Consider the following 25,103-nt stretch of genomic DNA (forward strand, 5'->3'; position numbering starts at 1 on the left):
TTTAAAAAGCTCCGCTTGACCTTGCATGACCCCATACTGCGTAACCATGGTGATGGAGCGGATCTTGTGATGACTCAACACCAAGGTCACATATGACTGGCCCTCAAACCCCCTAACAGACTGGGGAGGAAATCAACCTGACAAATGAGCTACGTTGGCTCAAAACCTTATCGCTCGCTCTGAAACAAAACATTCACACAGCAGCACATGTCTAGACCATCCACAATGCTAATTCAATTACACATCCTTGTTAAACAACAGTCCAAGTCTAACTGTTATTCTAAACTATTAGTTGACGATGGGTTTATAATTAGAAAAACTAATTATAGGTGGACGGGTGTAGCAAAAAAAAAACTAAAGAAGGGGACTGAAATCACTCATGTCTCAGAGGCGTTGACCTCCTGACCCCTAGCCGTCAAAACGTGGGCACTAAGAAAAAGGAGCAGACCTTTATGAATATCAGCCTTGGTACTGATATGATGAACACCGAATACATGAGGTAAGAGGGGGGCCTTGTCTGTGTCACCTCACCACACAAAGACCAGACCCAGTCGCATATTATACCACTGACTACAAGTCAGAGAGAGAGAGAGAGAGAGAGAGAGAGAGAGATGAGGGAGTTACGTAGCCAGTCAAGTTACTGCCCAAAATAACCTCATGTTCAAAATGTGAACAGTATTGGCTTGAAATGACTGGATAATGGAAAAGGATGCAGGCCAGCACATGAGTAGAAGGAACATGACTATTCTTCATTCATGTGACAATTAGGCTTGGGAGGTATACCACACAGTGAATTGGGAAAGTATTCAGACCCCTTCACATTTTGTTACGCTACAGCCTTATCCTAAACTGTATTTAAAAAAAATAATCTTTTTTTCGCTCAACACACACACACACACACACACACAATACCCTATAATGACAAAGCAAAAACAGGTTTAGAACTTTTTGCTAATTTATACATTTACATAAGTATTCCGACCTTTTGTTATGGGAGTCGAAATTAAGCTCAGGTGCATCCTGTTTCCATTGATCATCCTTGAGATGTTTCTACAACTTGATTGGAGTCCATCTGTGGTAAATTCAATTGATTGGACATGATTTGGAAAGGCACACACCTGTTTATATTAGAGGTCGACCGATTATGATTTTTCAACGCCGATACTGATTATTGGAGGACCGATCTTTTAAATGTATTTGTAATAATGACAATTACAACAATACTCAATGAACACTTATTTTAACTTAATATAATAAGTCAATAAAATCAATTTAGCCTCAAATAAATAATGAAACATGTTCAATTTGGTTTAAATAATGCAAAAACAAAGTGTTGGAGAAGAAAGTAAAAGTGCAATATGTGCCATGTAAAAAAGCAAACATTTAAGTTCCTTGCTCAGAACATGAGAACATATGAAAGCTAGTGGTTCCTTTTAACATGAGTCTTCAATATTCCCAGGTAAGAAGTTTTAGGTTTTAGTTATTATAGGACTATTTCTTTCTATACCATTTGTATTTCATATACCTTTGACTATTGGATGTTCTTATAGGCACTTTAGTATTGCCAGTGTAACAGTATAGCTTCCGTCCCTCTCCTCGCCCCTACCTGGGCTCAAACTAGGAACACATCAACAGCCACCCTCGAAGCATCGTTACCCATCGCTCCACAAAAGCCGCGGCCCTTGCAGAGCAAGGGGAACAACTACTCCAAGTCTCAGAGCGAGTGACGTCACCAATTGAAACGCTATTAGCGCGCACCCCGCTAACTAGCTAGCCATTTTACATCGGTTACACCAGCCTAATCTCGGGAGTTGATAGGCTTGAAGTGATAAACAGCTCAATGCTTGAAGCACAGCGAAGAGCTGCTGGCAAACACACGAAAGTGCTGTTCGAATGAAAGCTTACGAGCCTGCTGCTGCCTACCATCGCTCAGTCAGACTGCTCTATCAAAACATAATAACACACAGAAATACGAGCCTTTGGTCATTAATCTGGTCGAATCCGGAAACTATCATTTCGAAAACAAAACGTTTATTCCTTCAGTGAAATACGGAACCGTTCCGTATTTTATCTAACGGGTGGCATCTCTAAGTCTAAATATTGCTGTTACATTGTACAACCTTCAATGTTATGACATAATTATGTACAATTCTGGCAAATTAATTACGGTCTTTGTTAGGAAGAAATAGTCTTCACAGTTCGCCACGAGCCAGGCGGCCCAAACTGCTGCATATACCCTGACTCTGTTTGCAAGAGAAGTGACATAATTTCCCTAGTTAAAAGAAATTCATGTTAGCAGGCAATATTAACTAAATATGCAGGTTTAAAAATATATACTTGTGTATTGATTTTAAGAAAGGCATTGATGTTTATGGTTGGAGTAACGTGTACCTAAGCGATTATATGCAACGCAGGACAGGCTAGATAAACTAGTAATATCATCAACCATGTGTAGTTAACTAGTGATTCTGATTGATTGATTGCTTTTTATAAGATAAGTTTAATGCTAGCTAGCAACTTACCTTGGCTTCTTACTGCATTCGCGTATCAGGCAGGCTCCTCGTGGAGTGCAATGTAAAGCAGGTGGTTAGAGCGTTGGACTAGTTAACCGTAAGGTTGCAAGATTGAATCCCTGAGCTGACAAGGTAAAAATCTGTCGTTCTGCCCCTGAACAAGGCAGTTAACCCACCGTTCCTAGGCTGTCATTGAAAATAAGAATGGGTTCTTAATTGACTTGCCTAGTTAAATAAAAGGTCATATATATATACACACACACACATATACACATACACATACACATACACATACACACATACACACATACATACATACATACATACACATACTGCTCAAAAAAATAAAGGGAACACTAAAATAACACATCCTAGATCTGAATGAAAGAAATCATCTTATTAAATACTTTTTTCTTTACATAGTTGAATGTGCTGACAACAAAATCGCACAAAAATAATCAATGGAAATCCAATTTATCAACCCATGGAGGTCTGGATTTGGAGTCACACTCAAAATTAAAGTGGAAAACCACACTACAGGCTGATCCAACTTTGATGTAATGTCCTTATAACAAGTCAAAATGAGGCTCAGTAGTGTGTGTGGCCTCCACGTGCCTGTATGACCTCCCTACAACGCCTGGGCATGCTCCTGATGAGGTGGCGGATGGTCTCCTGAGGGATCTCCTCACAGACCTGGACTAAAGCATCCGCCAACTCCTGGACAGTCTGTGGTGCAACGTGGCGTTGTTGGATGGAGCGAGACATGATGTCCCAGATGTGCTCAATTGGATTCAGGTCTGGGGAACGGGCGGGCCAGTCCATAGCATCAATGCCTTCCTCTTGCAGGAACTGCTGACACACTCCAGCCACATGAGGTCTAGCATTGTCTTGCATTAGGAGGAACCCAGGGCCAACCGCACCAGCATATGGTCTCACAAGGGGTCCGAGGATCTCATCTCGGTACCTAATGGCAGACAGGCTACCTTCTGGCGAGCACATGGAGGGCTGTGCGGCCCCCCAAAGAAATGCCACCCCACACCATGACTGACCCACCGCCAAACCGGTCATGCTGGAGGATGTTACAGGCAGCAGAAGGTTCTCCACGGCGTCTCCAGACTCCGTCACATGTGCTCAGTGTTAACCTGCTTTCATCTGTGAAGAGCACAGGGCACCAGTGGCGAATTTGCCAATCTTGGTGTTCTCTGGAAAATGCCAAACGTCCTGCACGGTGTTGGGCTGTAAGCACAACCCCCACCTGTGGACGTCGGGCCCTCATACCACCCTCATGGAGTCTGTTTCTGACCGTTTGAGCAGACACATGCACATTTGTGGCCTGCTGGAGGTCATTTTGCAGGGCTCTGGCAGTGCTTCTCCTGCTCCTCCTTGCACAAAGGCGGAGGTAGCGGTCCTGCTGCTGGGTTGTTGCCTTCCTACGGCCTCCTCCACGTCTCCTGATGTACGGGCCTGTCTCCTGGTAGCGCCTCCATGCTCTGGACACTACGCTGACAGACACAGCAAACCTTCTTGCCACAGCTCGCATTGATGTGCCATCCTGGATGAGCTGCACTACCTGAGCCACTTGTGTGGGTTGTAGACTCCGTCTCATGCTACCACTAGAGTGAAAGCACCGCCAGCATTCAAAAGTGACCAAAACATCAGCCAGGAAGCATAGGAACTGAGAAGTGGTCTGTGGTCCCCACCTGCAGAACCACTCCTTTATTGGGGGTGTCTTGCTAATTGCCTATAATTTCCACCTGTTGTCTATTCCATTTGCACAACAGCATGTTGTGGACAGTTTGGTTTCACAGAAGTGTGATTGACTTGGAGTTACATTGTGTTGTTTAAGTGTTCCCTTTATTTTTTTGAGCAGTGTATACATACACACACACACACACTTTAAAAAATTGCCAAAATCGGCGTCCAAAAATACCGATTTCCGATTGTTATGAAAACTTGAAAATCGGCCCTTCCGATTAAATCGGTCGACCTCTAACTCAGAATATTGAACAATGTGCTTTCGCCTTAAAGCTATTTTGAAATCTGACACAGCGGTTGCATTAAGGAGAAGTGTATCTATAATTCTTTCAATAACTGTTGTAAATTTTATCAACGTTTATGATGAGTATTTTTGTAAATTGATGTGCTCATTCACCGGGAGTTTTGGAGGCAATACATTTTCTGAACATCACGTGCCAATGTAAAAATGGGGTTTTTGGATATAAATATGAACTTTATTGAACAAAACATACATGTATTGTGTAACATTGAGTCCTGGGAGTGTCATCTGATGGAGACCGTCAAAGGTTAGTGATTAATTTTAGCTGTATTTCTGGTTTTTGTGATGCCTCTCCTTGCTTGGAAAATGGCTGTGTGGTTTTTCTTGTCTAGGTGATTTCCTAACATAATGTTATGCTTTCGCCGTAAAGCCTTTTTGAAATCGGACAATGTGGTTGGATTAACGAGAAGATTATTTAAAATGGTGTAAAATAGTTGATTGTTTGAGAAATTTGAATTATGAGATTTTTGTTGTGTTGTATTTTGCGCCCTGCTATTCCATTGGCTGTTGGCGAGGGGTCCCACTAGCGGAACGTCTGTCCTCAACAGGTTTTAAGTAACAAAAAGTTCAGACATCCATATATGTTTACAATGTGTGTGTTCAATGATTCAAACTAATTGACCAACGTCGGTTCAATTATATTTTGTGTTGTTTCTCTAGAGACAAAACAGATCAAGCCCAAACTGTGCCATGTAGTAGGGAGTTGTAGTTTCTCTAGAGACAAAACAGATCAAGCCCAAACTGTGCCATGTAGTAGGGAGTTGTAGTTTCTCTAGAGACAAATCAGATCCAGCCCAAACTGTGCCATGTAGTAGGGAGTTGTAGTTTCTCTAGAGACAAAAGAGATCCAGCCCAAACTGTGCCATGTAGTAGGGAGTTGTAGTTTCTCTAGAGACAAATCAGATCAAGCCCAAACTGTGCCATGTAGTAGGGAGTTGTAGTTTCTCTAGAGACAAATCAGATCAAGCCCAAACTGTGCCATGTAGTAGGGAGTTGTTTCCAACAGGCCAATAATCTATATAGTTCAAGGCACAACAATATGTGTTAATTAACTACAATGACCATAATCCATTGTGCGCCTACTTGTCCGGTCTGTGTGGGGAGAACACGGAGAGAAAATAGAAGACGGACGATCCAGAGGGATACGGAGCAGTTGCTTCACCAGGTATCTCTACATGAAAATACATGATCTAAGTGATTGATAGTTGGTATTCAGCAGTCATAGTAGTATGCCTTATTTACTTTGAAGAACTACTAAAATAGGGATTTTGTCAGACAGCAGCTCTATACAGATGAGACGACTTGGAATTAAATAACAAAGTCATCAAATAAACAAATGTAATAAACACAACTGAAATGTTTTATTAAAGTAGATGAATGTGAATGATGGTTAATAAGTGATCAGCAGTAATGGACAGTTACTACCAACATGGGACTTGTATTAATTGTTGTTACAGTATTCAACACACATAACGCATTTAAATGGTTAAAATGAAGAAAAAAAAATCTCCACCGAAAACCGTGATTTATTTTTATTTTTTATAACCGAAACCAAATCGACCTAAAAGATAACTAGTGACTGTTTCTCTGTCTTTGCATGCACATCCGCGTCAGATTGAAGTAGGTGTGGGTGAGAAGCTGTGTGTGTGAGAGTGTGACTGTTTCTCTGTCTTTGCATGCACATCCGCGTCAGATTGAAGTAGGTGTGGGTGAGAAGCTGTGTGTGTGAGAGTGTGACTGTTTCTCTGTCTTTGCATGCACATCCGCGTCAGATTGAAGTAGGTGTGGGTGAGAAGCTGTGTGTGTGAGAGTGTGACTGTTTCTCTGTCTTTGCATGCACATCCGCGTCAGATTGAAGTAGGTGTGGGTGAGAAGCTGTGTGTGTGAGAGTGTGACTGTTTCTCTGTCTTTGCATGCACATCCGCGTCAGATTGAAGTAGGTGTGGGTGAGAAGCTGTGTGTGTGAGAGTGTGACTGTTTCTCTGTCTTTGCATGCACATCCGCGTCAGATTGAAGTAGGTGTGGGTGAGAAGCTGTGTGTGTGAGAGTGTGACTGTTTCTCTGTCTTTGCATGCACATCCGCGTCAGATTGAAGTAGGTGTGGGTGAGAAGCTGTGTGTGTGAGAGTGTGACTGTTTCTCTGTCTTTGCATGCACATCCGCGTCAGATTGAAGTAGGTGTGGGTGAGAAGCTGTGTGTGTGAGAGTGTGACTGTTTCTCTGTCTTTGCATGCACATCCGCGTCAGATTGAAGTAGGTGTGGGTGAGAAGCTGTGTGTGTGAGAGTGTGACTGTTTCTCTGTCTTTGCATGCACATCCGCGTCAGATTGAAGTAGGTGTGGGTGAGAAGCTGTGTGTGTGAGAGTGTGACTGTTTCTCTGTCTTTGCATGCACATCCGCGTCAGATTGAAGTAGGTGTGGGTGAGAAGCTGTGTGTGTGAGAGTGTGACTGTTTCTCTGTCTTTGCATGCACATCCGCGTCAGATTGAAGTAGGTGTGGGTGAGAAGCTGTGTGTGTGAGAGTGTGACTGTTTCTCTGTCTTTGCATGCACATCCGCGTCAGATTGAAGTAGGTGTGGGTGAGAAGCTGTGTGTGTGAGAGTGTGACTGTTTCTCTGTCTTTGCATGCACATCCGCGTCAGATTGAAGTAGGTGTGGGTGAGAAGCTGTGTGTGTGAGAGTGTGACTGTTTCTCTGTCTTTGCATGCACATCCGCGTCAGATTGAAGTAGGTGTGGGTGAGAAGCTGTGTGTGTGAGAGTGTGACTGTTTCTCTGTCTTTGCATGCACATCCGCGTCAGATTGAAGTAGGTGTGGGTGAGAAGCTGTGTGTGTGAGAGTGTGACTGTTTCTCTGTCTTTGCATGCACATCCGCGTCAGATTGAAGTAGGTGTGGGTGAGAAGCTGTGTGTGTGAGAGTGTGACTGTTTCTCTGTCTTTGCATGCACATCCGCGTCAGATTGAAGTAGGTGTGGGTGAGAAGCTGTGTGTGTGAGAGTGTGACTGTTTCTCTGTCTTTGCATGCACATCCGCGTCAGATTGAAGTAGGTGTGGGTGAGAAGCTGTGTGTGTGAGAGTGTGACTGTTTCTCTGTCTTTGCATGCACATCCGCGTCAGATTGAAGTAGGTGTGGGTGAGAAGCTGTGTGTGTGAGAGTGTGACTGTTTCTCTGTCTTTGCATGCACATCCGCGTCAGATTGAAGTAGGTGTGGGTGAGAAGCTGTGTGTGTGAGAGTGTGACTGTTTCTCTGTCTTTGCATGCACATCCGCGTCAGATTGAAGTAGGTGTGGGTGAGAAGCTGTGTGTGTGAGAGTGTGACTGTTTCTCTGTCTTTGCATGCACATCCGCGTCAGATTGAAGTAGGTGTGGGTGAGAAGCTGTGTGTGTGAGAGTGTGACTGTTTCTCTGTCTTTGCATGCACATCCGCGTCAGATTGAAGTAGGTGTGGGTGAGAAGCTGTGTGTGTGAGAGTGTGACTGTTTCTCTGTCTTTGCATGCACATCCGCGTCAGATTGAAGTAGGTGTGGGTGAGAAGCTGTGTGTGTGAGAGTGTGACTGTTTCTCTGTCTTTGCATGCACATCCGCGTCAGATTGAAGTAGGTGTGGGTGAGAAGCTGTGTGTGTGAGAGTGTGACTGTTTCTCTGTCTTTGCATGCACATCCGCGTCAGATTGAAGTAGGTGTGGGTGAGAAGCTGTGTGTGTGAGAGTGTGACTGTTTCTCTGTCTTTGCATGCACATCCGCGTCAGATTGAAGTAGGTGTGGGTGAGAAGCTGTGTGTGTGAGAGTGTGACTGTTTCTCTGTCTTTGCATGCACATCCGCGTCAGATTGAAGTAGGTGTGGGTGAGAAGCTGTGTGTGTGAGAGTGTGACTGTTTCTCTGTCTTTGCATGCACATCCGCGTCAGATTGAAGTAGGTGTGGGTGAGAAGCTGTGTGTGTGAGAGTGTGACTGTTTCTCTGTCTTTGCATGCACATCCGCGTCAGATTGAAGTAGGTGTGGGTGAGAAGCTGTGTGTGTGTGAGAGTGTGACTGTTTCTCTGTCTTTGCATGCACATCCGCGTCAGATTGAAGTAGGTGTGGGTGAGAAGCTGTGTGTGTGAGAGTGTGACTGTTTCTCTGTCTTTGCATGCACATCCGCGTCAGATTGAAGTAGGTGTGGGTGAGAAGCTGTGTGTGTGAGAGTGTGACTGTTTCTCTGTCTTTGCATGCACATCCGCGTCAGATTGAAGTAGGTGTGGGTGAGAAGCTGTGTGTGTGAGAGTGTGACTGTTTCTCTGTCTTTGCATGCACATCCGCGTCAGATTGAAGTAGGTGTGGGTGAGAAGCTGTGTGTGTGAGAGTGTGACTGTTTCTCTGTCCGTGTCCATGATAAAAGAGAAACAGTGTCCAAGTCCAAATACGGCAGATGTGATTTATTCCGGATCCCACAGCCAAGAAACTTCACGCACTCCGCTCACCCCTCAACACCACACTGAAATCCAAGGCAAGAGGGAACCGGGGCCTCTGTGTGTTTCAGAGAGATAATTACTTACGCCCACACATATCAGGTACTGAATCATCATGGGGGAGAGAGAGAGAGAGAGAGAGGGAGGGATGAAGTGAATAACAGAGGGGAGATAATGCCAGAGTGAAGACATGGACAAAGGGAGTGAAAGAGCAGCCCCCCAAAAATATATACATCAGAAAAAAACCTGAACAGAGATGGTGTGAGAAAGAGAGACTCAACTAAAAACACAGTTCAATCACGACAGGCTTGAATCCTTCAGGGCCGGGACTCAACGTGCCGTTGCTCAAGTCCAGTCTTACGACTGCCAGAAACACTTGAAAAGTACAAGGAGACGAGTGTAGCTACGACAGCTGCTTCCAGCCTACTTCTACGGGATTCAGGGTACTTCTTTGTGGCCAGGACAAAACGTGTGCACAAATTACCCATGCATAGTAGGCCAATTCCCATTTGTGTTATTCCCAATACTCATAATGAATGTTATTCCCAATACTCATAATGAATGTGTGACTGCAATTCTGCAAAACAAAAAGAGCCTTTGTAGGCTGGTGTGTGAAAACAAAAATAGGCCTATGGCTTTCTCTCTCTATTGTACTGATCCCTAATAACGTAAGTACAGTAAGGGCTTTCGTCTGAACTAATGTTACACAAAGCAACAATGATTCCATCCAGACTAGCTTCCTCATTTTAGGAGGCCTGTCATCTGATCTGGTGTTTACCTTATGTGTCAAAACGTTGCCAATGGCAATATCAGCCCTCAGAAACCTGCCAACCACTGATGCGGCGGAACTACCAAACAGGATGTAGCAACACAGTTACAGCGGCTAGAGAGACAGCACGAAGAGAGAGTTACGTACAGACACACAGTGTGTTTATGCACAGACATGTGTAAACAGGGTCCAGATACCAGCCCTGCAGGTGAGAGGAAAAACACCATTTAGATTGTAGCTTAAAATTACAATCTAACACCACAGGAGCTGCAGCAGTGAGAGACTCTCTCTACCTGTGTGTTCGCATGTAGCCTATACTGCATGTTGTGTAGAGACGTGTGCACTGAAAGTGGCAGGGGGGGGGGGGGGGGGGGGGGAGGTCGTCCCTAGGCCTAATCCAAGTCAAATTGGAGTCATTGGAACGTCAGCACAGCAGCAGGGGTCAACATGTGGCATATGGCCATCCAAACATTCCAGAGGCCAGGGCCTTAGTCTCTCTTCCTCCCCTCCTTCCCACTCTCCTCCAGTCCCTTCACCTGTGTCTCAGCGTTTTGTATCCAAAGCCTTCCCTGTAGCTCAGTTGGTAGAGCATGGTGTTTGCAACGCCAGGGTTGTGGGTTCGATTCCCACGGGGGGCCAGCACAAAAAAAAAAAATGTATGAAATTGTATGAAATGTATGCATTCACTACTGTAAGTCGCTCTGCATAAGAGCGTCTGCTAAATGACTAAAATGTAAATGCAAAGTAACCCAGGGCAGTGAGAAGCATGCAAAAAATTAAACAAAAAAAAATACAAAATTTCTAAAAAGATAAAGGGGGAAGTAGGCCTGGTTACATCAGCAATGGAGAATATATTAAAGTTTACACTTTTTCCAAAACACAAAAGATGAAGAAAAATGATTACTTTAAAATTGGGGATAGCCTTGATGGCGCTGTGGTCAGACGCCAGAATGGCTCAGATAAAGATGAGATCTCTATCCATATACATGTCTATGGGATCACCTCACCAGCAGCAGCAGGCTGTACAGAATAAGTCATCCCCAGTGCTTTAATTACCCCTACAATCATCTCACCTTAAAAACACGATTAGCATATTTTCAGGATATTATTCGTATGGAGCGATCAGTAGCCGTGGGTGGGCTTCCACAGGTGAAGCATGGGACGCATCTACATTATACTAACTAATGTGAACAACGATACTTTATTTTCTGACAATATCATTACTGTATTGTGTAAAGTTATTGTAGTGTAAACCGCTACTTCCTGTATGATTGATTTTGTGTACTCATAACTATGACCTCCTGACAGTAGCCTATATACATAGTTATTTTGTTTGTACAAAAAAAAGTCTATTTTGTTTGTATTGTTATGACAGAATGTGTAATATCAATTGTGTACTGTGTAGTTTTGAACACAATTATTATTATTTATTTTTTTAAATTTAAAGTCAACTGCTTCAGACAACTGTCAATCGTTGTCATGACACACATCTGTGCATGAAAACAGAGGAGTTGGCTAGAGCACACATTGATCTGCTATCAGACCAGACGAGGACAGCGAACTCACTCAAATAACATATTGATCCAACAGACTAGCTGCATGCACAATCATCTGAGTTTGGCCAAACAGGAAACAGTACGAAATATCACAACGTGCAAGTGAAATAATCAAACCACCACGGACGGACGGACGGAAACAGCAGAGGAATGTGACATACAGACGGAACGGAGACATGGAAAGTGTGAACACCCCTCCAATCACCATGACGACCGTTGGCTAGCGTGCCGGGTGTCAGAACTGGTTAAGCGGTAGCAGCAGGAGAGAGAACAAGTGGAGGGGGGGTACGATTTGACGTCATTGTCAACAACTGTTGTATCCCCTAGTCTCTGGCAGAAATGAGCTGTTGCTTTGGTTCCAATGGGAAAACAGCTGTATCACTAATACACTCCCTCACCTCACCCACAGTTGTTGCTAGACGATTTCATTTACATTCAAATCTGGGTTATTGAGAGTTGTAAAAGGGTTACATGAAGATCGATGGCGTGTGTAGTGTAGTGTTGGTTTGATGAACAGAAAGTGAATTCATTATCCTCCCTGTGGAAGCTCTGTAATACTCAATGTCCTGTCTGACTGAACTAAACTATGGTATGCTGTCTGTAGGGCTGCTGGTGGGGTCTGGTTCTCCGTACACACACACACTCCCTCTAAATGCAGCCGGCCCTGCGGTCTCATGTGGCACAGAGCCCCAGTGAATAAACCATCTGGATACACCAAAGTCAACACCCCAGGAAGCTTATGGCTTTCAGTTACATAAGATGGCAGAGCCACACAGACACACACATATAGCCGGTGCCTGCTTTCATTATTCAGAACAGATCAGAGTAGAACAGGAGAGACTATACCGCTCCACACAAGTCCATTCAATTATTATTTACACACACACACACACACACACACACACACTACTTACAACATTAGTGCACTGACAGACAAACACAGGGCTTTTAGATAGGGCCATTACCTAAACGGTTGGCTTACAGGCCCATCCCCAAGAGAAACTGTCCTAGGGTAATGCAACAGTAGCTAGGTTATTACCCAAGTTGACAGAATGTGCTTTGTGCACCACAGCGGGAGACTCCAGGGTGACTGGGTACTTGTTCAGCAGATGGGCTGTAGTGAACTAGAACAGGTCATTTTGGCCTGAAGGTTACACAGCCTACTGTAAAACATACACTGGTCAACAAGACTAGGACAGCATTTATTTATTACATTGGTTAAGTAGACTCAGAGCTACAAAATGGTATATCATACACTACAGTTGAGGAACAATGACAAAGTAATTCAGCTTTGAAAGTTGATAAACTTGTAACCCCACTTTTGAGAAAATGGCCCTTGAATGTTTTGGTACACCTGCTGGAGAGCTCTTCTTTGTCTACGCCCATTCAGCATTGTTCACACCCTCTTAAGCTTTAGCCCCACCCATCTCTTTAAGTGTTCACATGTGCTAAACAGAGTGAGTACGGTAGGGAATAGGGTGCTATTTGATGGATCCTAGGTTAGAGTGGCCTAGAAAAGCCTAGATATAGTCAGTGTGAGTAACTGACTGAGCTAGATGACTACCACTCTAGAAACCTACAGGGTGTACAGACATGCAATGACTACTTACTGAAAAAAAATATTTAAAAAAAAAAACGGTCAAAAAGCTGTTTGGGGTTGAACTTGTTCGGTTTGCCAGACAACAACCTTTTATTCTAAGAATTACTCAGCGGAGCCCAGGGCACTGCAGCAGTATCTATGACACCGGGAGGGAGGGAGGTGAGGACCTTTCAAACCTGGCAACGCCACAGAGATACATCGAAACACACAGTGATGAGGTCATTGAAAAGCGCAACAGTTCAGAGGCCTGTTCAGGACGACCGTTGCAGAATGTGTAGATAGGAATGGTGTAGATTTAAAACAGATATGGATTTTCAGGTAGAATAAGGAATGATGTCTGTTCTATTCATTCCATTCCTATGCGTAACGTTGCCAAGGCTTCACGTCACTGACTGAATACACCCCTGGTAGTTCTGTGTCTATGGGGCTGGAGGACATTGAACCCAAGTATCTTCATCTTTCCTTAATTCCCCCGGGGAGTGAAAGGGATTCCCCTCACCATCTGCTGTGCTGTGAGAGAGAGCCGACTAACAGGATTTACTAACCCTAACCCTTATAGAGAGAACAGGGCTCAGAGAGAGAGAGAGAGAGAACAGGGCTCAGAGAGAGAGAACAGGGCGCAGAGAGAGAGAACAGGGCTCAGAGAGAGAGAGAGAGAGAGAGAGAACAGGGCTCAGAGAGAGAGAACAGGGCGCAGAGAGAGAACAGGGCGCAGAGAGAGAGAGAGAGAACAGGGCTCAGAGAGAGAGAGAGAGAGAGAGAGAGAACAGGGCTCAGAGAGAGAGAGAGAGAGAGAGAGAGAGAACAGGGCTCAGAGAGAGAGAACAGGGCTCAGAGAGAGAGAGAGAGAGAGAGAACAGGGCTCAGAGAGAGAGAGAGAGAGAGAGAGAGAGAGAACAGGGCTCAGAGAGAGAGAGAGAGAGAGAGAGAGAGAACAGGGCTCAGAGAGAGAGAGAGAGAGAGAGAGAACAGGGCGCAGAGAGAGAGAGAGAGAACAGGGCGCAGAGAGAGAGAGAGAGAGAGAGAACAGGGCGCAGAGAGAGAGAGAGAGAGAGAACAGGGCTCAGAGAGAGAGAGAGAGAGAACAGGGCTCAGAGAGAGAGAACAGGGCTCAGAGAGAGAGAACAGGGCTCAGAGAGAGAGAACAGGGCTCAGAGAGAGAGAACAGGGCTCAGAGAGAGAGAGAGAGAGAGAGAGAACAGGGCTCAGAGAGAGAGAACAGGGCGCAGAGAGAGAACAGGGCGCAGAGAGAGAGAGAGAGAACAGGGCTCAGAGAGAGAGAGAGAGAGAGAGAGAGAACAGGGCTCAGAGAGAGAGAGAGAGAGAGAGAGAGAGAGAACAGGGCTCAGAGAGAGAGAACAGGGCTCAGAGAGAGAGAGAGAGAGAGAGAGAGAGAACAGGGCTCAGAGAGAGAGAGAGAGAGAGAGAGAGAGAGAGAACAGGGCTCAGAGAGAGAGAGAGAGAACAGGGCTCAGAGAGAGAGAGAGAGAACAGGGCGCAGAGAGAGAGAGAGAGAGAGAGAGAACAGGGCGCAGAGAGAGAGAGAGAGAGAGAGAGAGAACAGGGCGCAGAGAGAGAGAGAGAGAGAGAGAGAACAGGGCTCAGAGAGAGAGAGAGAGAGAGAGAACAGGGCTCAGAGAGAGAGAACAGGGCTCAGAGAGAGAGAACAGGGCTCAGAGAGAGAGAACAGGGCTCAGAGAGAGAGAACAGGGCTCAAAGAGAGAGAACAGGGCTCAAAGAGAGAGAACAGGGCGCAGAGAGAGAGAACAGGGCGCAGAGAGAGAGAACAGGGCGCAGAGAGAGAGAGAGAGAGAGAACAGGGCTCAAAGAGAGAACAGGGCTCAAAGAGAGAGAGAGAGAACAGGGCTCAAAGAGAGAGAGAGAGAGAGAGAGAGAATTCAGTAGAAAAGCGGAGAAAAAGCAGAAGTTTGAGTGAGCATGCACACCCACATCCGCAGTGTGACGGAAATGCAAGAGTGGGGGGAGAAGCAAGAGCACTGCTCAAGAGATAAAACAACACTCAAAGTGAAACAGATGCAACCAACTGACAGTGTGACCCACCACACGGATTTGGTTCTATGTAGCAAAATATGAAATTGTTATTTATTACATTGGTTAAGTAGACTCAGAGCTACAAAATGGTATATCATACACTGCAGTTGAGGAACAATGAAAGTAATTCAGCTTTGAAAGTTGATAAACTTGTAAACCCACTTTTGAGAAAATGACCCTTGAATGTTTTGGTACCTGCTAGAGAGCTCTTCTTTGTCTACGCCCATTCAGCATCGTTCACACCCTCTTAAGCTTTAACCCCACCCATCTCTTTAAGTGTTCACATGTGAGGCCATGTGCTAAACAGAGTGAGTGAGGCATTGTAGTAAACAACCAAAGATTTCAACACTAAAAGTGGTAAAAGTAGTAGTCTATAATAAGGAAAAACTCCAGGTAAAAATACACTTTATCTAGTCCTTGGCCTTTATCCTAATCTGACTTTGGTACAGGTCATGTTGTTCACATTACCGTCTTTGGTAAACACACACAATCAAATAAAATCAAAGATTATTCTTCACATGCACAGGATACAGAAGCAATAAACGGTACAGTGAATTGGTTACTTGCATAGGGCAGTTTTTGTTTTGTTTAGACATGTAGCTGGCAAAACAATGAACCTTAATCACAACTCTAATGCCACGTTCAAAACAACTGGGAACTTTTTTTTTAAACTCACTGTGAGAGAAAAAAGAAATCGATTTGAACGGTCATCCAACTCGGAATTCCAACTAGTCTGATTCACTTTCAGAGTCAGAGAAAGTCAGCATGGGACGATCACAACGTTTTCTGACTGAACTTTGTCGATTGTCCAATTAACTAAAGGGCAGCAATGTTGAGAGCAGTAGCAAAACATTCAGTTCTTCATTAAATCTTTTTTTATTAAGCTACGGTAGACTCACATACTTAGCAGCTCATGTTATAGACAGAAGCATGCTACATGGTAGACCAATCAGAACTCATCTCTCGGCATGTCCAGCCAATCCATTATCTCAGCCAATCAGGGCTAGCGGGAAGGATCCTGTATTTTTCTGTAGCTAAACCAACTAGGCTCAGAATTTATTGAACATTTTTATTCGCATTTACAGATGTAATACAAGTTTGTTATTAAGACACATGAAAGATCACATGTTCCAGATGGCATTTCTGCCCACAAAATATATTTTGATAAACAAAACAAAAAAAGGTTCAAATGGCTCTCCTGTGAAGTAGTGAAGTGAGACATGCAGTTGAAGTCGGAAGTTCACATACAACTTAGCAAAATACATTTAAAACTCAGTTTTTCACAATTCTTGACATTTAATCCTGATAAAAATTCACTGTCTTAGGTCAGTTAGGATCACTTTATTTTAAGAATGTGAAATGTCAGAATAATAGTAGAGAGAATGATTTATTTCAGCTTTTATTTCTTTCATCACATTCCTGGGTCAGAAGTTTACATAAACTCAATTAGTATTTGGTAGCATTGTCTTTAAATTGTTGAACTTGGGTCAAATGTTTTGGGTAGCCTTCCACAAGCTTCACACAATAAGTTGGGTGAATTTTGGCCCATTCCTCCTGACAGAGCTGGTGTAACTGAGTCAGGTTTGTAGGCCTCCTTGCTCGCACACACCTTTTCAGTTCTGCCTACAAATTTTCTATAGATTGAGGTCAGGACTTTGTGATGGCCACTCCAATACCTTGACTTTGTTGTCCTTAAGCCATTTTGCCACAACTTTGGAAGTATGCTTGGGGTCATTGTCCATTTGGAAGACCCAAGCTTTAACTTGCTGACTGATGTCTTGAGATGTTGCTTCAATATATCCACCTAATGTTCCTGCCTCATGATGCCATCTATTTTGTGAAGTGCACCAGTCCCTCCTGCAGCAAAGCACCCCACAACATGATGTTGCTACCCCCGTGCTTCACGGTTGGGATGGTGTTCTTCGGCTTGCAAGCGTCCCCCTTTTTCCTCCAAACATAATGATGGTCATTATGGCCATACAGTTCTATTTTTGTTTCATCAGACATTTCTCCAAAATGTACTATCTTTGTCCCCATGTGCAGTTGCAAACCATAGTCTGGCTTTTTTATGGCGGATTTGGAGCAGTGGCTTCTTCCCTGCTGAGAGGCCTTTCAGGTTATGTCGATATAGGACTCGTTTTACTGTGGATATAAATACTTTGTACCCGTTTCCTCCAGCATCTTCACAAGGTCCTTTGCTGTCGTTTTGGGATTGATTTGCACTAAAATACGTTCCTCTCTAGGAGACAGAATGTGTCTCCTTCCTGAGCGGTATGATGGCTGGTCCCATGGTGTTTATACTTGCGTACTATTGTTTGAACAGATGAACGTGGTACCTTAAGGTGTTTGGAAATTGCTCCCAAGGATGAACCAGACTTGTGGAGGTCTACAATTTCTTTTCTGAGGTCTTGACTGATTTCTTTTGATTTTCCCATGATGTCAAGCAAAGAGGCACTGAGTATGAAGGTATGCCTTGAAATACATCCACAGATACACCTCCAATTGACTCAAATGATGTCAATTAGCCTATCAGAAGCTTCTAAAGCCATGACATCATTTTCTGGAATTTTCCAAGCTGTTTAAAGGCACAGTCAACTTAGTGTATGTAAACTTCTGACCCACTGGAATTGTGATACAGTGAATTATAAGTGAAATAATCTGTATGTAAACAGTTGTTGGAAAAATTACTTGTGTCATGCACAAAATAGATGTCCTAACTGACTTGCCAAAACTATAGTTTGTTAAGAAGACATTTGTGGAGTGGTTGAAAAATCACTTTTAATGACTCCAACCTAAGTGTATGTAAACTTCCGTCTTTAACTGTACATGTAGCTTCCTGAAACGGGTCACAGATGTTCTCCTCTTCTACAGCACAGACACAGTTAAACTGTTCAAACACATGTTCAAAATCAGTGTCGTCAGGTCTAGCACAACAACCCCATTAAAGCTACTGTAACAATAACCATACAGCTTCAATCAGCTTAGCTCATTATACTCACAGAAATGGGAGCCTAGCAAGATAAAAAAATAAAATATGTTTTGCTGGTGAGAGTCTATGGGTGCATCCCAAATAGCAAACCATTCCCTATAAAGTGTACTACTTTCGGCCGGGACTCAAAGTAGTGCACTATATAGGGAATAGGGGCTCTGGTCTAAAGTAGTGCACTATATAGGGAATAGGGGCTCTGGTCTAAAGTAGTGCACTATATAGGGAATAGGGGCTCTGGTCTAAAGTAGTGCACTATATAGGGAATAGGGGCTCTGGTCTAAAGTAGTGCACTATATAGGGAATAGGGCTCTGGTCTAAAGTAGTGCACTATATAGGGAATAGAGTTCCATTTGGGATGTAACCCCTTCCTTTCGTTCCCTAGCTTCTCCATGGTAACTGGCGACTGACAATGGTAAACAGTTTCATGAACAAGCCCAAGGAAACAAGTTAGGAGGGAGGTGAAAGACTGGTTAGGCCACTTGGGCCTTCAACAAAACGACAGAAAAGGCTAGGTCGACACAGTGCTCTCTCTGGAGTGTCATTCACGTGAACGAGAAACAAGAAACTGGATGGACGTTGGGCAGACTTTAAATGGGTTTTCACCTTTTGTGTGGACGGATCAATGAATATCTATTGAGTTCAATCAAAACTAGTGAGTCATAGCTCACCTTGGACTACAGGAGAGAATGAGGTTAATACTGTGCACACACACACACACAGAGATCAATGTTCCTACAGGCCTATAGCCTAGCTTAGTTGTTTTCAGTGTTGTGGTGAATCACCATTAGTCACGAGCTGACAACCTGAGCACATATATTTGTAAGAGCCAACAATCTCTTCACTAACAACCTCCAAAAGGCTCGTTAACTGAGCCAAAACACCGGCCCCTGAACGCAGCTCACCTTTTAAAAAACAGGTGTTTGTGAGCAGGGAAGGGGACAAAGAGGATTCAAATGGTTTTGGAGAAAGGAAAAAAAATGATTTTTTAATTTGAAATCCTCTGGAACATTCCTCTTGCCAGTACACCTCCTCAGTGTGGGCACGGTTCCCATGACGACAGGCTCCACCCAACCGAGCGCTAAACCTGAACACACACACAGATTTGGCTGATCTTGAGCATATGCACTCAATAAAAATAAAAAAACTCATGCCATCTCTTCTGTGTGTGATATGTCATAACTCGTCTAGCAGTCTAGTAACTGCAGAGACACGGAGAAAGGAAAACTGGAAGAATATTCAAAACACCGTTGGCAGTAAGTGTTACATAAACGTTTTACTGTGATAATCAACCACATCGGGGCCCCATCTACCTAGTGGAATGAACTGACGAAGTCGCTCTGGGTCGGAGCGTCTGCTAAATGACCAACATGTAAAAACAATTTAAAAAATGGGACAGAGACCACACATTACAGGACAGACACAGTGCTCTTTATGGATCCGATAGAGATGGAATGGGGGGAAGGAGAGGTAGAGGAATGAGATAGATCGAATGGGAGAGCCCAAGGGAGAGAAAGAGACAGCACGGGGAGAGAGACTAACAGAGAGAGCACGAGGGAGAGAGAGAAGAGCCTGGTTAAAACCATGACTCAGACAAAGAGAGGGGGGTTGGGGGCTCAAGAGAGCGAGAGAAAGGGTTCCCGCTCAAGTAAAACCCCTTTAAGGGAACACAACACGACAATGCAAGCAGCCCACACCATCAAAGGGCCTACCTCCCCCCTCTCCGCCCATCCCTTCCTCCCATCCCCCTTCCTTTAATTAATGTATCTCTCAGCTGCAAGGGTTCTCTCTCTCTCTCTCTCTCTCCCAAAAGAGATCCTATGATAGTGTTACAGAGGTCCCAGCAACAACTATTTCTTAACATTTACATTTTAGTCATTTAGCAGGACGCTCTTATCCAGAGCGACTTACAGTAGTGAATGCATACATTTCATAAATTTTTCATTCATACATTCTCCGTACTGGCCCCCCGTGGGAATCGAACCCACAACCCTGGCGTTTCAAACACCATGCTCTACCAACTGAGCCACACGGGACCTTAAGTCGTCATGCTCTCCCTGAAACAACATTAGCCTACTACTGTTGATACTAGACTGCTAAATAGTTAACCAATTACTACCAGGATTAACTCCTATGATTCATCAAATACTGCTGTTACTGTCTATCATCTATCCTGTTGCCTAGTCACTTTAACCCTACCCTCATGTACATATCTACACCAAATACCTCGTACCCCTGCACATCGACTCGGTACTGGTACCCTGTGTATATAGCCAAGTTATTGTGTATTTATTTATTTATTTATTTATTTATTTATTGTGTTATTATTATTATTCCTTTTGTTATTTTTCAATTGTCCTTATTTTGGGAAGGGCCCGTCAGTAAGCCTTTCACTGTTAGTCTATACCTATTGTTTATGAAGCATGTGACAAAATAACATTTGATTTGAATGGTGGCATGCTCAGGTCACAGAAAACTTATCCTTTCACTGTTCCCTGCAAGCTGTGTTCAGAATTTGGGTTAGGCTGTGAGTAGTTTTCAATGTCTGCTCAGACTTATGAGGCTGAGGGGCTAGGTTTAATTCTGTTTGGGTTATTGCTAGACAATGTCAGCTTGGGCAGCCCAAAACACCGCCGTCGGTAATTATTAAAATGCCACTGCACAACACTAGCTACCCAAATCTGGGTGTAGATCAGTATTATTTTGGGGTCTTATTCGGAGGGGTGCAGGGAGAGGGCTGCAGCCAGAGAGAGGGGCACACAGCTGGGGATTGTTCTCCTGGATGGGCCTGCTCTGCTCGCTGGCTCGGTAGAACACTATCCTTCCTACAGGAGCCAAAGAGCATGTACGCGTGTGTAAGGGCGAGGAGGGGGCGGGGACTGAACCCCTGAACTTCCTGAAGGGAAATTGCTCCACACAGGAGGGGGGGGGGGAAATAACAGAGAGGGAGACCGTCACTGTTATCATAAACACCATAGGGCCTGCTTGGGATCTTGTCCCCAATTCTGCACTCTTCAATCCATAGCACTAGCTAGGGAACTTTAGTCATCCCTTATCCATCCACACAGGTTGTTCTTATCAATAAGGCAACTTCCAGGTGCCATTTCTTTTGAAGACTAGTTTAGAATAGGACACGTACAAGGCCTCTGTTCTGACTCTCTGTTAGTTGTCCACTACAAATCTAAACGTCTCTCTGACTTCGTCATCATCGATCCACGATCACCACTATGAAGATTACAGCCTTTCTGTTTCTTGAGGACTTCCCGTTGTTGTGTTAGTCTGGTGATGTAAAAAGGCACGTCATTTTACAGTTAAGACATTTACTCCACAGTCAGGGGTAAGACCATACCTGACTGTCAAACCCCTACCTGTCCCACTAACCAGCGTGCGCACGCACACACACACACACACACACACACACACACACACACACACACACACACACACACACACACACACACACACACACACACACACACACACACACACACACACACACACACACACACACACACACACACACACACACACACACACACACACACACACACACACACACACACACACAATTGTCTATTTCATCACTGGCAATTATAGTGAGCCAGCCTAAATCTCTCATGAACACAGTAGCAAAACACAGTCTGAAATAAAAAAAGTTGCAGACTCAAGCTTTCACTGTACATCAGCACACAGGAATGCTGTGTCATTGCGCATCCAGACAGATTAGAGGAGAGGGGTGGGGTGTGCCCAAGCAAGCACCTCATTCAAACTGAAAGAGTAGCATTATCTAAAAGACCAGGTATGAGCTACGTCGTGTGTGTGTGTCTGGAGTAACGTGTTATTACGACCAATTCAAAAAAAGGGAACAACACTGTAATCATAACACCACCAGAAAAATGAAGTCACTGAATTGGATGACAGAGACAGGACAGACGTATTACGGAGTTGGAACAGACTGCAGCAACGTGCATCTCACGACAAACTGTATTATTAAAATGCATAACCAGCTTTCATTAGGAGGTGGTTACAATGAAGAGCTCATTGGACACCATTAATAACATATGTCAATGTTTATATATATATATATAAAATATATATAATTAAAAAAAACGGCTTGCCTTTAGTTCTTAGTTTATAATATGAGCTACGCTTTGTATAAACAAGCGTACATCAAGATAGTGTTGTTATCTAAGGCCTTGGATACATTCATCACTACAGTATCCATTACTGTTGTTGGATTACAGATGGCAGCTGGGTGTGTGTGTGTGTGTATTTATGTATGTGTGTGTGTGTGTGTGTGTCCAATGTATCTCCTCACTGTATAAGGTCTAGGTCCTTTGAGCAGATGGTTATAATTACCAGAGAGTGCAGAAAAGCAGCAGAGAGGAGTGTTGTTTCGAAACACTGGGTAGATAAGATTGATTTCAGGCTGCAACCTGGATTGGGTAATCTTCTTTCAACAAAGCGAGGACGAGTTAGTTCTCCTTTAGATGGCACTGTCAAAAATCAACCTTACAGGCATTTTAGGCACCATTAAACTTTACAGTGTTATTGTCATCTATAAAATTGCCTTTCAATCCATTGTGATAGTGTTGTGAATTGACAAAATGAAAGAAGGGAACCTCAAAAACAGGAGATAGAATAGTGGCATTTTGTCAGGCTCATACACAACCATTACGACCAGCAAGCAACTCCCTTCATCATACAGGAAGCGAAGGGGAAATTTGCTTCAACTTGACACCCAGAAGAACAAGAATATAAACTCGAATAAAAACACATTTTAAAAATATATCTCCGTAATTGAAAGAATAAACAAAATGTTAGTTGAAGAAGTTGTGGCTTAAATGTGCAGTCCAACATCTTTAGATAGTGTCAAGGAACCTTGGAAAAATAATGAATTCGCTCGTAACGTTACACTTTTAACTTTGTTTTTTTATGTACGTCTTTTCACGGATGTGTTGCTAACGTTAGCTTGTTAGCTAGCCATAGTTACAACACACACAGGTGACAACAACAACAACACTAACAAAAGAAAAAATCGTTATCTACAACAAAACAGACACTAAAACACAACTCACCGGCTGCTGTAATATCCGACAAGTCATAGTTCCGGGCGGTTCGGGGAAACTCTTTCAATTTACGGTTCGACAAGTTCAGAGCACCGCTCCCGGCAGCCTCCTCTAGCGACTTCTCCACGCACCGGCTAGCCGCTATTGTTGCCGGCAGCTGGGCACCTTCCCCAGCAGCCATGAACGGTAGATATATGTCTCTTTATGTTACTGTGTTTAGGTCAAAAAAAAGAAGGGGAAAGAAAGAAAAGAAAACCTTCCTTTATACTTTCGTATCCCTCAGAACGACTTCCAAAACCATCCGTCTCTTCGTCCGATAAACAACTTTTCGAAGTAGGACAATGAATAAATCCGACCAACAAAAAAATATATATGCTATTTCTTAATCTTCCACAGCGAGGATTGTCTGCGGTCCGGTTGCCTTCGAGAAAGCGGTACTAGTAGCTGTCAGAAAGGGGTGCAGCAGCAGCAGCAGCAGCGCAAAGGGAAGCGGAGGAGCCGTGGGAGAAGCCTACGACGAGAAGGAGTTTGATTGACAGGGACAACACCCATATCTCAACCGAGATGAATGGACTCAAGGCGGGGTCTGAAGAAAAAAGGGCGTGCATGTAAAGGGATTTCAAAAGAGCTGAGATTATATTGATGGAAATATACACCAATCAGATACAGTAGGATGGTTCTGGGTAGATAATTGAAGAGTGGACCAATAATTATTGTGACTGGAGCTGCCAGGTAAACCGTTCATATCCATCCATTTCATTTTTGCCAGTTGGTTAAAAATGTAAAATTAATTCCCTACATGCAAATGTCATATTTCCCATATTGAATACAGGTTATTCTTTCTCATTAGTGAGATATGTGTGGCCCCAGGGAAATTCCTCCAGCAGAATTCCAATTTGTACCCCATCTGGTATAATGTAACAACATTATCTAGCCTCTTTGTTGGTAATCACTAGCTTTTATAGGTACAAAGTCATAAATCCTGCCCTTTTCTACAATTTATCTTCTTAAAATGTGATTTTAAACCTAACCCTCACCTTAAATTAATAGCAAAAAACACATTTTTTTTATGCCAATTTTGACTTTGTGGCTGTAGAATCTGACTTTGTGGCTATAGAAGCTAGTGGAAACTCTTTGTTCTACATGTGTTACAGAAATTACTGTCCCCTGAGTTCCAGAGCTCTAAATGTGTTACACAGATTACTGTCCCTTTATTTCCAGAGTCACAGCCATGCTCAGTAAAACCATGTTAGATTAGCATGTCTCGTCACGTCATTAGTAGACTCATGGATATGTGTGTGAGCACGCAGATTTGTTTACACCAACAGTGTGTGTGTGTGTGTATGTGTGTGTGTGTGTGTGTGTGTGTGTGTGTGTGTGTGTGTGTGTGTGTGTGTGTGTGTGTGTGTGTGTGTGTGTGTGTGTGTGTGTGTGTGTGTGTGTGTGTGTGTGTGTTTATGCATACATACAGTATGTGTCCCACAGGAAGCTGCTGAGGGGAGAACTGCTCAAAATAATGTCCGAAATGGAGTAAATGGAATGTCACCAAACACCTGGAAACCATGTGTTTGATGTATATGATACCATTCCACTGATTCCACTCCAGTCATTACCACGAGCCCGTCCTGCCCTATTAAGGTGCCACCAATCTCCTGTGTGGCACAAGCACACATCACGGGAGGTTGATGACATCTTAATTGGGGAGGACATGCTCGCGACTGGAGTGGAATATGTGGAATGGTATCATATACATCAAACACATGGTTTCCATGTGACATTCCATTCACTCCATTTCGGCCATTATGGGGCTGTATTGTCGACAGCACCTCCTGTAGGGTTTTGGCTGTATTGTCGACAGGACCTCCTGTAGGGTTTTGGCTGTATTGTCGACAGCACCTCCTGTATAGTTTTTGCTGTATTGTCCATATAACACGTCCTGTAGGGTTTTGGCTGTATTGTCGACAGCACCTCCTGTAGGGTTTTGGCTGTATTGTCGACCAAACCTCCTGTAGGGTTTTGGCTGTATTGTCGACAGCACCTCCTGTAGGGTTTTGGC

At 43.8% G+C, this 25,103-nt stretch overlaps 1 protein-coding gene and 1 non-coding gene across 3 annotated transcripts in view; both read right to left on the bottom strand.

Annotated features, from left to right (window-relative positions):
* The window catches only part of lrch4 (leucine-rich repeats and calponin homology (CH) domain containing 4), a 51,979-nt gene extending 28,409 nt beyond the window's left edge, over nt 1-23,570 (bottom strand). Inside the window, exon 1 of one of the 2 annotated variants that reach the window (XM_014206464.3) lies at nt 23,057-23,567. In XM_014206464.3, coding sequence (XP_014061939.2) covers nt 23,057-23,228 — 172 coding nt within the window. In that variant the 5' untranslated portion in view covers nt 23,229-23,567. Of the gene's footprint in view, nt 1-23,056 lie in introns of both variants that reach the window. The other variant, XM_014206463.3, reaches the window with a different exon arrangement.
* trnas-uga (transfer RNA serine (anticodon UGA)) lies at nt 19,941-20,016 on the bottom strand. The gene has a single exon. It is a non-coding gene; the product is annotated as a tRNA-Ser (tRNA).
* Nucleotides 23,571-25,103: the final 1,533 nt, after the last annotated feature.

The sequence above is a fragment of the Salmo salar genome, chromosome 07 (assembly GCF_965601325.2).
Source record: "Salmo salar chromosome 07, fSalSal1, whole genome shotgun sequence".
Taxonomy (NCBI): Eukaryota; Metazoa; Chordata; class Actinopteri; order Salmoniformes; family Salmonidae; genus Salmo; species Salmo salar.